Source organism: Bos indicus x Bos taurus, chromosome 13 (assembly GCF_003369695.1).
Source record: "Bos indicus x Bos taurus breed Angus x Brahman F1 hybrid chromosome 13, Bos_hybrid_MaternalHap_v2.0, whole genome shotgun sequence".
Taxonomy (NCBI): Eukaryota; Metazoa; Chordata; class Mammalia; order Artiodactyla; family Bovidae; genus Bos; species Bos indicus x Bos taurus.
In genome coordinates, this window is record NC_040088.1 from 31523222 (window position 1) to 31537057 (window position 13836).

General features: G+C 36.9%; 1 protein-coding gene across 3 annotated transcripts in view; it reads right to left on the reverse strand.

The window, feature by feature from the left end:
• Positions 1-13836, reverse strand: part of C13H20orf194 (chromosome 13 C20orf194 homolog) — a 173251-nt gene that overhangs the window by 111762 nt on the left and 47653 nt on the right. For all 3 annotated transcript variants that reach the window (XM_027559349.1, XM_027559347.1, XM_027559346.1), the window contains exon 7: positions 6364-6441. In XM_027559349.1, coding sequence (XP_027415150.1) covers positions 6364-6441 — 78 coding nt within the window. The remainder of the gene's footprint in view (positions 1-6363; positions 6442-13836) is intronic.

Below are 13836 nucleotides of genomic sequence, written 5' to 3' on the forward strand. Positions count from 1 at the left end.
TCTTCTAGGCGAAAAACATTCCATGCTTTGTGGAGTACACAGAAGAAGATAGGCACTTTGCTCCCAAAAAACTTCCCTGAGGTAGGTGGCTATGTCACTACTAATTATAGAATAAGGTGAAATGAACCATTAAATATTTCTTTCAACTCCATGCTATGACTAAGAGCACTAAATCCTTACCACTAGACCACCAGGAATCCACACTATGACTGAAATGGAAGATACAATAAATTGTCATACCAAAAATAACTACCACTATACATGGAATGTTCATATATATATAAATATATGTATCTATATAAATATTGATATATTTAAGACTTACTAATACCCTTGTGAAAAAGCAAGAGAGTTCCAGAAAAACATCTGTTTTTGCTTTATTGACTATGCCAAAGCCTTTGACTGTGTGGATCACAATAAACTGGAAAATTCTGAAAGAGATGGGAATACCAGACTACCTGACCTGCCTCTTGAGAAACCTGTATGCAGGTCAGGAAGCAACAGTCAGAACTGGACATGGAACAACAGACTGGTTCCAAATAGGAAAAGGAGTACGTCAAGGCTGTATATTGTCACCCTACTTATTTAACTTATATGCAGGATACATCATGAGAAATGCTGGGCTGGAGGAACCACAAGCTGGAATCAAGATTGCTGGGAGAAATATCAATCACCTCAGATATGCAGATGACACCACCCTTATGGCAGAAAGCGAAGAAGAACTAAAGAGCCTCTTGATGAAACTCAAAGAGGAGAGTGAAAAAGTTGGCTTTAAAGCTTAACATTCAGAAAACTAAGATCATGGCATCTGGTCCCATCACTTCATGGCAAATAGATGGGGAAACAGTGGAAATAGTGGCTGACTTTATTTCTGGGGCTCTAAAATCACTGCAGATGGTGATTGCAGCCATGAAATTAAAAGACGCTTACTCCTTGGAAGGAAAGTTATGACCAACCTAGACAGCATATTCAAAAGCAGAGGCATTACTTTGCCAACAAAGGTCCATCTAGTGAAGGCCACGGTTTTTCCAGTGGTCATGTATGGATGTGAGAATTGGACTATAAAGAAAGCTGAGTGCCGAAGAATTGATGCTTTTGAACTGTGGTGTTAGAGAAGACTGTTGAGAGTCCCTTGGACTGCAAGGAGATTCAACCAGTCCATCCTAAAGGAGATCGGTCCTGGGTGTTCATTGGAAGGACTGATGTTGAAGCTGAAACTCCAATACTTTGGCCACCTGATGCGAAGAGCTGACTCATTGGAAAAGACCCTGATGCTGGGAGAGATTGAGGGCAGGAGGAGAAGGGGACGACAGGACGAGATGGTTGGATGGCATCACCGACTCAATGGACATGGGTTTGGGTGGACTCTGGGTGGACTCTGGGAGTTGGTGATAGACAGGGAGGCCTGGCATGCTGCAGTTCATGGGGTTGCAAAGAGTCGGATACAACTGAGCAACTCAACTGAACTGAATACCCTTGTGTACTTCTCTATGCTCATTTTATATATGAGGAGACTGAGGTACTGAACAGTAAAGTTACCCGAGGATGCAATACTAATAACCAGCAAAAGTGAAAATATATCTATGTGAGAGATACCTAGAGCCTGTATGGTTTCCACCAGACACATCATTCTCAAAATTTTTCCACTTGCATTTGTGGAAATGGATTCTGTGTATGGAGGTAGAATTGGTTTGTTAGATCTGATGATGAAGGGAAGGTCTATCTGCTCAGACTCAAGGCCAAATTCAGAAGACAGGCCCAGACAGATATCAAGGTCAGATAAGCAGCAAAAGTCTGCAAAACTCAAGAAACATGTCAGTGTGCCTTCACCCTTGCCCATTACGGAAGGACCCTGAACTTCAGACAGGACTCCTGGCCCTAGGCTGGCATACAGCAGTGTCTGCTCTCAAATGACTTAAAGGGTGAAAAGAAGTTTAATTTCAGTATTTAAAAGTATTTTTAAGAATTACATTATATAATAAATGTAAGAAAACAAAAATAAGTAAAATAATAATATTTTTTAAATATATAACCAGTACAAAAATAATAACCAGTAAGACTACCATCTGAAATTTCTAAGATACACAAATACAAATTATTTTACAAAGATGGAAATATACTCTACTTTTTTACTTTTCCCACCAAAGATATTTTGAACATCTTTCTAAATAAAATCTCAGAGCAGTCTGCATTTTCTCTTTGCAGGATCTGACCAAGAAGCATGTAGCTGTAGGCAGTCTGGCCATCAAATAGCTGCCAGCAAAGACTGGCCAGTGAGATTTAAGGCCTAGATGCTAATTCTGACTATAAGGTTATCAGTCTTAGCAAAGAGAAAACACATGTGAACAGCAAACGTATTTGGACAGTGAAGAGAAAAAGGGTTTTTAAAGACAACTTTGGAGACTATGGAGCAGCTGAGCAAGAAAAGAGAGAAGGAAAAAAAAAGTAGATTTTTTTATAGGGACTTCTCTGGTGGTCCACTGGTTAGGAATCCACCTGCCAATGTAGGCGACACAGACTGATTGCTGGTCTGGGAGGATCCCACATACTCTAGGACAACCACAGCTGAGCCCATGTACAACTGCTGAGCCTGCTCTAGAGCCCACAAGCTGCAGCTGCTAAGCCTGCATGCTCCAACTACTAAACCCGTGCTCCGCAATGAGAAGCCACCACAATAAGCCTGTGCACTGCAACTGGAGAGTAATGGCTTGTAGCAATTAGAGAAAGCCTGCAAATAGCAACAAAGACCCAGTACAGCCAAAAATAGATAAATTTAAAAAACGAAGAGGTAATATGGGTATGGATTGGCTCCCTTCTTCAATAATTTTTTATCAGCACAAGTCAGGACTGAAATTGCATTTTAACTTCTTTTGGTTGTTGGATTTGAATCTTATTAAAACATGTAGATTCACCTCAGAGATCCCTTTACAAATTTATAGTCATTTTCGTACATATTTATTTTATTGGATTTAGGGTTTATGAAAGCTCCTGAATTTGTGGATTGATGTATTTCATCAATTTAGAAAGTTTTTGGATATTATCAACTTAAATTTATTGCCCCATTTTCTCTCTACTTTCCCTTCTGGGACTCCAACTATACTTGGATTCCAATGATTTACTATGTAGATCATTTGACACTGTTTGGCAGATACTGGATACTGTGCTCTGCCCTTTTTGTTCATTTTCTCTCTGTCTTTCAGTTTAGAAACTTTCTATTGATTTATCTTCAAGTTCATTGAACTTTTCTTCATTGGAGTCTAATTTAATAAATTAGCCAATTTAATAAATTCTCCATTTTTATAGCCCATATTTTTCATTTCTAGCATTTTCATTTGGTTCTTTTTATAGCTGTCAGGTCTCTGTTAAAATTCCTCATCTCTTCACATATGTTGTCCCATTTTCTTCCAGATTCTTTAGCACTTTCATCATTTAAACTCTCCATTGGTCAATTCTAACATCTGGGCCTACTTCTATTGACTGTTTCCTTTCTTGACCACATATCAAATTTTCTTGCTTCTTCTTATTTTATAATTAAAAAAAAAATATGCCAGATGTTTCATATAAAACAGTAAAAACTGACATAAATACCACTCACCTCTAAGAAAGGGCCACTAGATCCCTCTCTTTCATTAGACCACTAAAGCAGGGAACTAAGTTAATCTGATCTGTAATTGATCAGGGTCTGGATCTTGTAACATTTGTAGTTTGGTTTAAATTCAAATTCAAATATTTTAAGGGTAGGCTGTGAACTTTAGTGATTTTGCTCTGACAATTTTCTGGAAATCTCTTTTCATTTCACAGCTAAGCTATCAGCTTTAGGAATTACGGACAATCTCTCCCTGCTTTACAAGCTGGCTATCAGCTTTTTGGGTGGCTAAGAAGTTCTCTTTGCTCTCCATCTCCAGTCCCTTGGTTCTGTGTATGTAAAGAGATCTTAGTCTTGCTGCCTGTCCCTAGCCTTAAAAGGGTAGCTGCTTATACCTTGTGAAGACCTGAAATGCTGCCAAAGGGTTGCTCTCAGCTCTCATCTCTAATCCAGGTTATAGTTGAGTATCAAGTGCTTCAGGCAAGATGGGTAGATTAACCTGAACACTTGTGAAGACCTATGGTATCGAGTTGAGGGGTAAGTGTTGACTCACTCACATACAGCCATTAAAAGGTCTTTAAAAGGTCAACTGATTTTTACTGATCCTTGTGTATGATAGATTTCTCTTCCTCATGCTGTTCCATTAAAAATGAGAACAGCATCCTATGAGGGGCCCTATTTTTCAGAAACAGAGTTCTTTGCAGTTTCTTTGCATCTTCAGCTCTCTAATTGATTTTAAACTACTATTTTGCTGCATATTCAGATTGTTTGGTTGTTAGGATGAGAAGAATGGTCTCCTTTGATTTTCTATATCCCTAACTTGGAGGAAAAAAATCATGGTCATTTTTATTTATTTTGTGAACAGCCAACTCTAGTTGTCTTCCAGTTCCACACCATTGTATTTTTCTTACCAATTGGTAAGAGCTCTCCATAATGTAGTAGGTATAAATGCACTCAATCATATTTTGGTATAAGAAATACCATCTTACTTTATTCTTTGTAAATAAAACTAAATCTGGCTCTGAGCCCTCACTTTTCCTCTTAGATGGGAAGTCCAACCTCAGACATTAAAAGGGTTTCCTTTCACTTTTTCAAGATACCATCTAAGCATATGAAGCTCACTGGAAATTAGAGAACCATGAAAGGGTTTGGTCTACAACTCGTGATGATTACCGCTGTTACTTGATGTTGCATGATGTCACTGCTGCTCTAGGTATAATTAAAGATGTTCTCTGGGTGGTCCTATTCCACTGACTATGGAGATGATTGCAGTGTTCTCAAAACTACAATGCTATGTCTAGTCTCCATGTGTGACCTGCAGCTCCCTATTTAGGGCACTGCACACAAGTGGGGTGTGGCTCACAGATACTTTGCAGAAATTCCTATATTACTTATCACTCTTAGTTGTCAGTATTTAAATTTTCTTTATCATTCTTAGTCTTTTTTTCCCTTCCTTTTTTTTTTGGCTCGTGGGATCTATTTCCATGACCAAGAACTGAACTTGGGCCCCCAGTAGTAGAAGTCCTAATCACTGGACGACTAGGTAAATCCCATCATTCTTACACTTTTAATGTTATACATTTTTTCACTTTCACTTTTTCCCATAATTAGCCACACCATGGACTGATGATGACGATTAGGTCTTTTTAGAGAACAAAAAGTTCAGGTTTTATTTTTCTCTTATATTCCTATGTTATTAGAAATGTTTAAACAGAATGGATGTTCAATTTTATCTAATGTCTTTTTGGTGTCTATGGAATCATCATAAATGGTTCCAAGGAGAAAAATTAGTACAGTGATTACATTAACAGATTTTCTGGTATTAAACTAAATATTAAACGCTTAATATACCCTAATTCATCATAGAATGTTCTTTTAGTATGATACTATTTGCTGACATTTTACTTAAAATATAGGCATTGATATTTGTAAGTGAAACTGATGTGTAGTTTTCATTTTTGGAATTGTTTTTGTCTTTGGAATTATTTGGGGTCTTACTTTGACAGTTAATATCATTAGAAGGCTACATATAAGCTGTTCTTTTTCCATGGATATCCATCCATGACTGCTGAGAGATACTACTGAGCTGTTTAAACAAAGTACCTATATCTTAGTTTTGTTTGTTGCTCCTTGTTACAAACTGTTCTGCCCATTGTGAATTTTTTTCTTCCAAGTTCAGATGAAAAATTAATACCTGATCCTTTAATCTAGGAGTCAGCAAATTACAGCCTGTTGGAAGGCCATTTATTTTTGTAAGTAAAGTTTCCCTGGAATATAGACATAACCATTCATTAAAGCATTGCCTACAATGGTATTGTCGAATAGTTCAAAGACACAGGGCTCACAAGGTCTAAAATGCTATTATCCACCTCTTAACAGAAAAACACTGCCAACCCCTAATACTTAATTCCTTTAAGACATATCCTAATTTCTTAATCTTTTCATTAGATCTTTTCATTCAGAGAAGGCATCCTCTGGACTGTTTTTCTAAAGTCCAGCCCAACAGAAAGAATGTCTTTAGGTGAAAACCTAAACCTTGGACAAGGCAGGGAGCCTTGGTTTCATCTTAGGTGGTTTCTCAGAGTGAAAGAGGCAGTATCTCTTTTCCAGGTCCTCTTTCACTCCAAAGGAGTTCAAGATAACAATCAAGGAAGAAACTGCTCAATTCTTTAACTAAATGCAAACTAAAATATATCCTGCATTTCTACAAGTTAAATATCATTAGTAGATTACTGAGCTGGTTATATTTATATGTTAAATACAGTGTGGCTCTTTACCTCGGAAAGCAAACTCTCCAGGGACACAGGATCCATCTTGCTGTAGACATTCCATAGATTCAAACTCACATCTTGCAACTGTAATACAAGGGGGAAAACACTGAAATAACTGAGTCGGTATCATTAGGACAATCAGAATTATTTTCTGACATTTAGAAATGGTTATCTTGGTGAATAATATGTCAAAACTTTGTCAATTATCAGAACCTATACATACTTGATAAATGTGTCCCACTGAAGGAAACTATCTTTTCAGATTCAGAGACTTTAGTATATCTTTTGAATATCATCTTTGATGGGCATATACAAATTTATACACATATACACACAAATATATTGTGAATTCATTTAAAATAAAATTTTAATTAGAATATATTCTTACAGTTTAAAAAAATCAAATACTAGTACTAAAGGCCTGTAATGAAAAAAATTTAATCCCTACTTCAATCTTTCATAAACTGCCCCTTGTCTCAATCCTCAGAGGCAACCACTTTGAAGTCTTTTAATGTTTTCTTTTTGGTAATTACCTCCATATTTTGATATAAGCATCTACCACTATTTCTTCATTTATCAATTCAGAAATTAAATACTGACTTATGACAAAGATGTAGCTCTGCTATACTTATCCCCATTCTCACTTTTTCTCATACACATACCTAATACCATGATATGACTTTTTTGGCTATACTGCTGCTGCTAAGTCGCTTCAGTCGTGTCCGACTCTGTACGATCCCATGGATGGCAGCCCACGAGGCTTCCCCGTCCCTGGGATTCTCCAGGCAAGAACACTGGAGTGGGTTGCCATTTCCTTCTCCAATACATGAAAGTGAAAAGTGAAAGTGAAGTCGCTGAATCTTGTCTGACTCTTAGCGACCCCATGGACTTCAGCCCACCAGGCTCCTCCATCCATGGGATTTTCCAGGCAAGAGTGCTGGAGTGGGGTGCCACTGCCTTCTCCGTTGGCTATACTAGTAGTTATTATTTACAATATTAAAGATATATATGTAATATATAAAATTTACTGCACGCCTAGTACATACCATACTATTTACTTTCTTAAACAAATTTCGTTTTTCCAAAAGCTACCAACAGCTTTTTTTTTTACTTGTATTTTATATATATATTAAAAAAAAAATCAATCCTAAATTTTTTTCTACCTTTCCCACTTAATTTGCTCACAGTTAATCTCCTTACACTAGAGTTTCTCAATAGAAACACTACTGTGATTTGAGGGCCAGTTATTTCTTCGATGTGAGGGGATGCCCTTGCATTGTTTTGTGCAACATCCTTGGTCTCTTACTCACTGGATGCCTATAACAATGACCCTCCCTGTCTAGGCAAATCAAAAGCATGTCCAAATATTGGGGGGAGGAGAGGGATGAGACAGCAAAATCATTCCAATTGAGAACCACTGGTTTAAAGATATCAGATAATCTCTCTCTTTCTTCCAGCTTCATTCTGAAGCTTTCACATGATGGATTTGATCCCGTGGCTTAATTTGTCTCCTCTTCCTTGGCTGACTTCCTTGTTTGTTAGAGCACATCCTTCAATAGCTTTCTAAGAAAAGATTAATGGAAGGAAAAAATTTTTTTAAGTTTAAAAATGTCTTTATTCTGTCCTATGACTGATTTGGCAATCACTGATGCTCTTTCCAGTCAGCAAAAACAAGACCAAGAGCTGACTGTGGCTCAGATCGTAAACTCCTTATTGCCAAATTCAGACTTAAATTGAAGAAAGTGGGGAAAACCACTAGACCATTCAGGTATGTGGAAAGAAGAGAAGCAAAAAGCAAAGGAGAAAAGGAAAGATACACCCATTTGAATGCAGAGTTCCAAAGAATAGCAAGGAGAGATAAGAAAGCCTTCCTCAGCGATCAATGCAAAGAAACAGAGGAAAACAATAGAATGGGAAAGACTAGAGATCTCTTCAAGAAAATTAGAGATACCAACGGGACATTTCATGCAAAGATGGGCTCAATAAAGGACAGAAATGGTATGAACCTAACAGAAGCAGAAGATATTAAGAAGAGGTGGCAAGAATATACAGAAGTAGTACACAAAAAAGATCATGACCCAGATAACCAAGTTCAGTTCAGTTCAGTTCAGTCGCTCAGTCGTGTCCAACAGTTTGGATTAACTCCAGGAGTTGGTGATCGACAGGGAGGCCTGGCATGCTCGGTTCATGGGGTCGCAAAGAGTCGGACATAACTGAGCCACTGAACTAAACTGATGCTCTTTCCATTCTTTTGGATTCCTTAGTCTCTCTGTGCTTCATTCACCTTGGATGGTTTCTACTGCTATGGCTTAAAAATCATTAATCTTCTTTGGCAGGATCTAAGTTAATGTTACTGCCATCTAGTATATTTTTCATCTTAGATATTGCAATGTTCACTTCTAGAAGTTCTATCTGGGTCCTTTTTATATTTTCTATTTGTTTAACCCATTCAATCTTTCCTCTAGCTTCTAGAGCATATGGAATACAATGAGAATAACTGTTTTATGTCCTTGTTTGCTAATTCTAATGTTTCTGTCCATTTCAGGTCAATTTTGACTGATTACCTTATTATCAGTCATATATTCCCACTTACCTGTAAAGTGATAATCTTTGGATGCCAGACACTGAATTTTACCTTGTTGGATACCAGGTATTTTCATATTCCTATAAATATTCTTGTGCTTTATTCTGGAATGCAGTTACTTGAAAACTGTTTGATCCTTTCAGGTCTTACTTTTGTAAATTGTTAGGAGGGTCCAGAGCAGTGCTCATACTAGGGCTGATTATTCCCCACTACTGAGACAAAACCCTCCTGAAGACTTTATCCAATGCCCCTTATGAATTATGTTCCCACCTAATTGGTGGGAACAGGCACTATTCCCAGCTCTAAGCATGCATCAGGAACTGTTCTGGAATAATTTCACCTGTGTTTTTCTTCCTCCAACTTCAGTGGTTAAGTCACACAAAAGCACATATAGCAAAACTCTGTTGAATACTTGGGATGCCAGAGGAGGAGGAAAGGAATCTTCGCAGACCTTGGGAGTTCTGTTTTGGGGGAAATCTTTCCTCTTTAGTACTCTAGATGCTTTGGTCTCATCAGAATCTTAGCAGCATCTACTCAGCTCAGGAAGTACATTGGGATCTACCTGGGTACCCCCTTCCTGTGCCACGGCCTGGGAATTTTCTCAAAGTACAGTTGATCCTTGAGTGACATGGGTGTTAATGCTAACATGGGAGAATCGATGCTCTCTGCAGATGAAAAGCCATGAATAAAGCTTACAGTCAGCCCTCTGTAAAAGCAATTCTGCATTCATGGTTCTGTGCCCGTGGATTCACCCCACTGTGGATCATGTAGTACTATATTATTTACCACTGAAAAAAAAATCTCTGTGTAAGTGAACCTATGCAGTTCAAACTCCTATTTTTTTGAAGGTCAACTGTAGTAAGCTAGGACAATCCTGGGGTTCATCTTGTCTATTTCTCTCTCTCAAGGGAATTACCTCCTTGCCGGACGTCTAGTGTCTTAAAAACCATTTTTATCATGTTTAATGTTAGTTTAATGTTTGTTTGTTTTGGTTGGGGAAGGAGAGAAATCAAACTTCTGTTGTCTTATCGTACAAGACTTATTTTTTCTGCCTGGAAGCTTTTTATGATATTCTTTAATTCTTATTGTTTAAAAAAGCACAGACAGATTTAAGCTTTTTTAAAAATCTCACTGATGCTTGCTAAGCAATTTAATTTAAAAGCTTTTATTTATCATTATCACTGGAAATGTTTACTTCTATTTTTAAGTTTCCTCCCTTCTGGTATCTCTGTTCTATCCTTCTAGACCTCCTACTTAAAGGATATCAAACATCATAGATAAGTTCTCTAAGATTTTAAAGTTTTTTCTCATATTTCCTTTTATTTCTAAAGTTTTTAATTTTGAGATTTTCCTAACTTTACCCTCCCAATTGCTCTGTTAATTTTATCACTTATAACTTCCCAGAGCTCATATTTTCCTTATATTCATTTATCACAAAATAACTCTTGTTCTATGGTCATCAAATCTTACATTTCTCCAGGCATCCTAAATAGAGTTTTATATCTTAACTTTCCCCCTATATCTTAAATTATCTTTGTGTCACATTCAGAATTTTTTTAAAATCTTGACTTTTTCTTTCAAATTACAGGTGATTTAATCCAATGTGTGGTGAGCTTTCACTGCCTGTTTATATTTTCAAAAAAATGTTGATGAGAAGCTTTCTGTTCTTAGCAGAGCTTGTCAAGTACCAGTAAGTTTTGTAGCAGAGTAGACATGTAAGAGGCAGCTATAGGATCTCTACTCCCTCATATTCTAAATACCAAAATGTAGAGAGCTTTACTACACTACCCAAAGCGTTACCTTTGTTTTCAAGTTTCCACAGAGAAACTCCACCCACTCACTTTGTTCCTTGTTTTTCCTACTAAGGAGGTGGCAGTTGGTAAATGTCTGGTTGCTTGTCACTCTGTGTCACACTCCCTGACACATAAACACACACTATTACATAACCTTCACTTTTGATATCACCATTTTCCATTCTCTATCCTCCATTTTATTATCTTTTTCCTCATTGATTTAACCTATTTGGCTCCTTTCTCTGTAACGTGCAACAGTTTTACAAGTGTGCCAACTGATGAGATTTTTGAGGTACTGAACTTGATGTCCATTTTTTTAATTTATTTGATATTGAAGTACAGTTGATTTTCAAAATTATATAACTTACAGGTATATAACACAGTGATTCACAACTTTAAAGGTTATACTACATTTATAGTTATAAAATACTGGCTATATTCCCCGTGTTGTACAATTAAGCTCTGTAGCTTATCTTCAACATAATAGTTTGTACCTCTCATTTCCCTACCCCTATCCTGCCTTCCCCTACTTCCCTGTTCCCACTGGTAACCACTAGTTAGTTCTCTGTATCTGTGGGTCTGTTTCTTTTCCATTTTATTCATAGTAGTGTTGTATTTTTCAGATTGCACATGTAAGTGATATCATAAGTGCCTGTCTTTGACTTACCTCACTTAGTATAATACCCTCCCAAGTGCACCCATGTTGTTCCAAGTTTTCGTTTTATGGTTAAGCAGTATTCCACTATATATATACACACATACGTATATATACCATATCTTCTTTCCATTCATCTATTTATCAACATTTAGGTGGCTTCCGTATATTGACAATGGGCTTCCCAGGTGGCACTAGTGGTAAAGAACCTGCTTCCCAGTGGAGGAGACATAAGAGCTGCAGGTTCTATCTCTGGGTCGGGAAGATCCCCTGGAGGAGGGCATGGCAACCCACTCTAGTATTCTTGCCTGGAGAATCCCCATGGACAGAGGAGCCTGGTGGGCTACTGTCCATAGGGTCACAAAGAATCAGACACGACTGAAGTGACTTAGCACACGTATATTGACAACTGTAAATAATGTTGCTATGAACATTGGGGTGCATGTATTGAGTTAGTGGTTTTGGGTTTACAACTGTAAATAATGTTGCTATGAACACTGGGGTGCATGTATTGAGTTAGTGGTTTTGGGTTTACATATATGTAAACATATATATGTATACATACATACATATATACATATATATATATATATATAAAACCCAGTAGTTCCCTAGGAGTGGAACTGCTGGGTTATATGGTAGTTATATTTTTAGCTTTTTGAGGAACCTCCATACTGTTTTCCACAGTGACTGCGCCAATTTATATTCCTACCAACAGTGTATGATGTGTTCCCATTTCTCTACATCCTCACCAACATTTGTGTTCTTTTTGATGTCATGCTGACAAATAAGAGGTGAAATCTCATTATGGTTTTGATTTGCATTTCCCTGGTGACTAGTGATGTTGAGCACCTTTTCACATGCTTGTTGGCCATCTGTATGTCTTCTTTGGTTAAATGTCTCTAGCTCTTCTACCCATTTTTGGATTTTTTCTTTTATGTGTAGTTCTATGAGCTGTTTACATATTTTGGATATTAACCCTTATCAATCATATCATCTGCAAGTATCTTCTCCTATTCACAAGGCTGTCTTTATTTTGTTGATGGTTTAAGATTAATTAGGCCCAATTTGTCTATTCTTGCTTTTATTTTCCTCGCTTTAGGAGGCAGATCCAAAAACCTATTGCCACAATTAATGTCAGAGTGTTCTGCCTAGGTTTTCTTCTGGTTTTATTGTTTCCAGTCTCACACTTAGGTCTTTAATCCACTTTATTTTTGTATATGGTGTCAGAGAATGTTCTAATTTCATTCTTTTACACACAACTGTCCAGTTTTCCTATTATGTACTGAAGAGACTGTCCTTTCTCCATTGTATATTCTTGCTTCTTTTGTTGTAGATTAACTGACCTTAAGTGCATGATTTATTTATTTTTAAGTGCATGGGTTTAATGCTGAGCTCTCTATTCTGTTTCATTGATCTATGTATGTCTGTGTGTCAGTATTAAGACATACTGCTATTATTACTGTAGTAGTGTAGTACAGTCTTTAGTCAGGGACTGTTATCCTTCCAGCTCTCTTTCTCAAGACCATTTTGGCTATTTGGGGTATTTTGTATTTTCATACAAATTTTAGATTTGTTCTACTTCTGTGAAAGACCCTGGTATTCTGACAAGGATTACATTGAATCTGTATATTGCCTTGGATAAGTATAGTCATTTTAACAATATTAATTCTTCCAATCCAAGAACATAGTGTATTTTTCCATTTGTGTTGTATTTAATTTGCTTCACCAATGTCTGTTTCCTGAGTTCTTTTATCTTCTGACGTACATTTATTCCTAAGTATTTTATTCTTTTTGATGAGATGGTAAATGGGATTGTTTCCTTAATTTCTTTGTGATAGTTAACCGTTAGTGTATGGAAAAGCAACAGATTTCTGTATATTAATTTTGTATCCTGCAACTTCACCAGCTTCACTGATGAGCTCTAGTAGATTTCTGGTAGCATCTGCAGGATTTTCTATGTAGAGAACTATGTCATCTGCAAACAGTGACAGCTTTACTTCTTCCTTTCCAATCTTAATTCCTTTTTTTTGGTTATGTATGGCCTTTATTATGCTGAGGTATGCTCCCTTAGTGTGCACTTTCTGGAGGTTTTTTTAAAATCATAAACAGATGTTGAATTTTGTTAAAAGCCTTTTCTGCATCTACTGAGATAACCACTTTTTTTTTTTTTTTTTTTTAGTTTTCACATTGTTAATGTGATGTATCACACTGATTGATTTAGGGATACTGAAAATTTCCAATGATAGGTCCTATGTGGTCATGATGTAGGATCCTTTAAATGTGCTTTGCAATCAACTGAAGATTTTGTTGACAATTTCCACACCTATGTTCATCACTAATATTGGCTTGTTATTTTCTTCTTCTGTGATATCTTAGTCTAGTTTTGCTATCAGGTGATGCTGGCCTCACAGAATGATTCTGGAAGTGTTCTTTCTCTGCCGTCT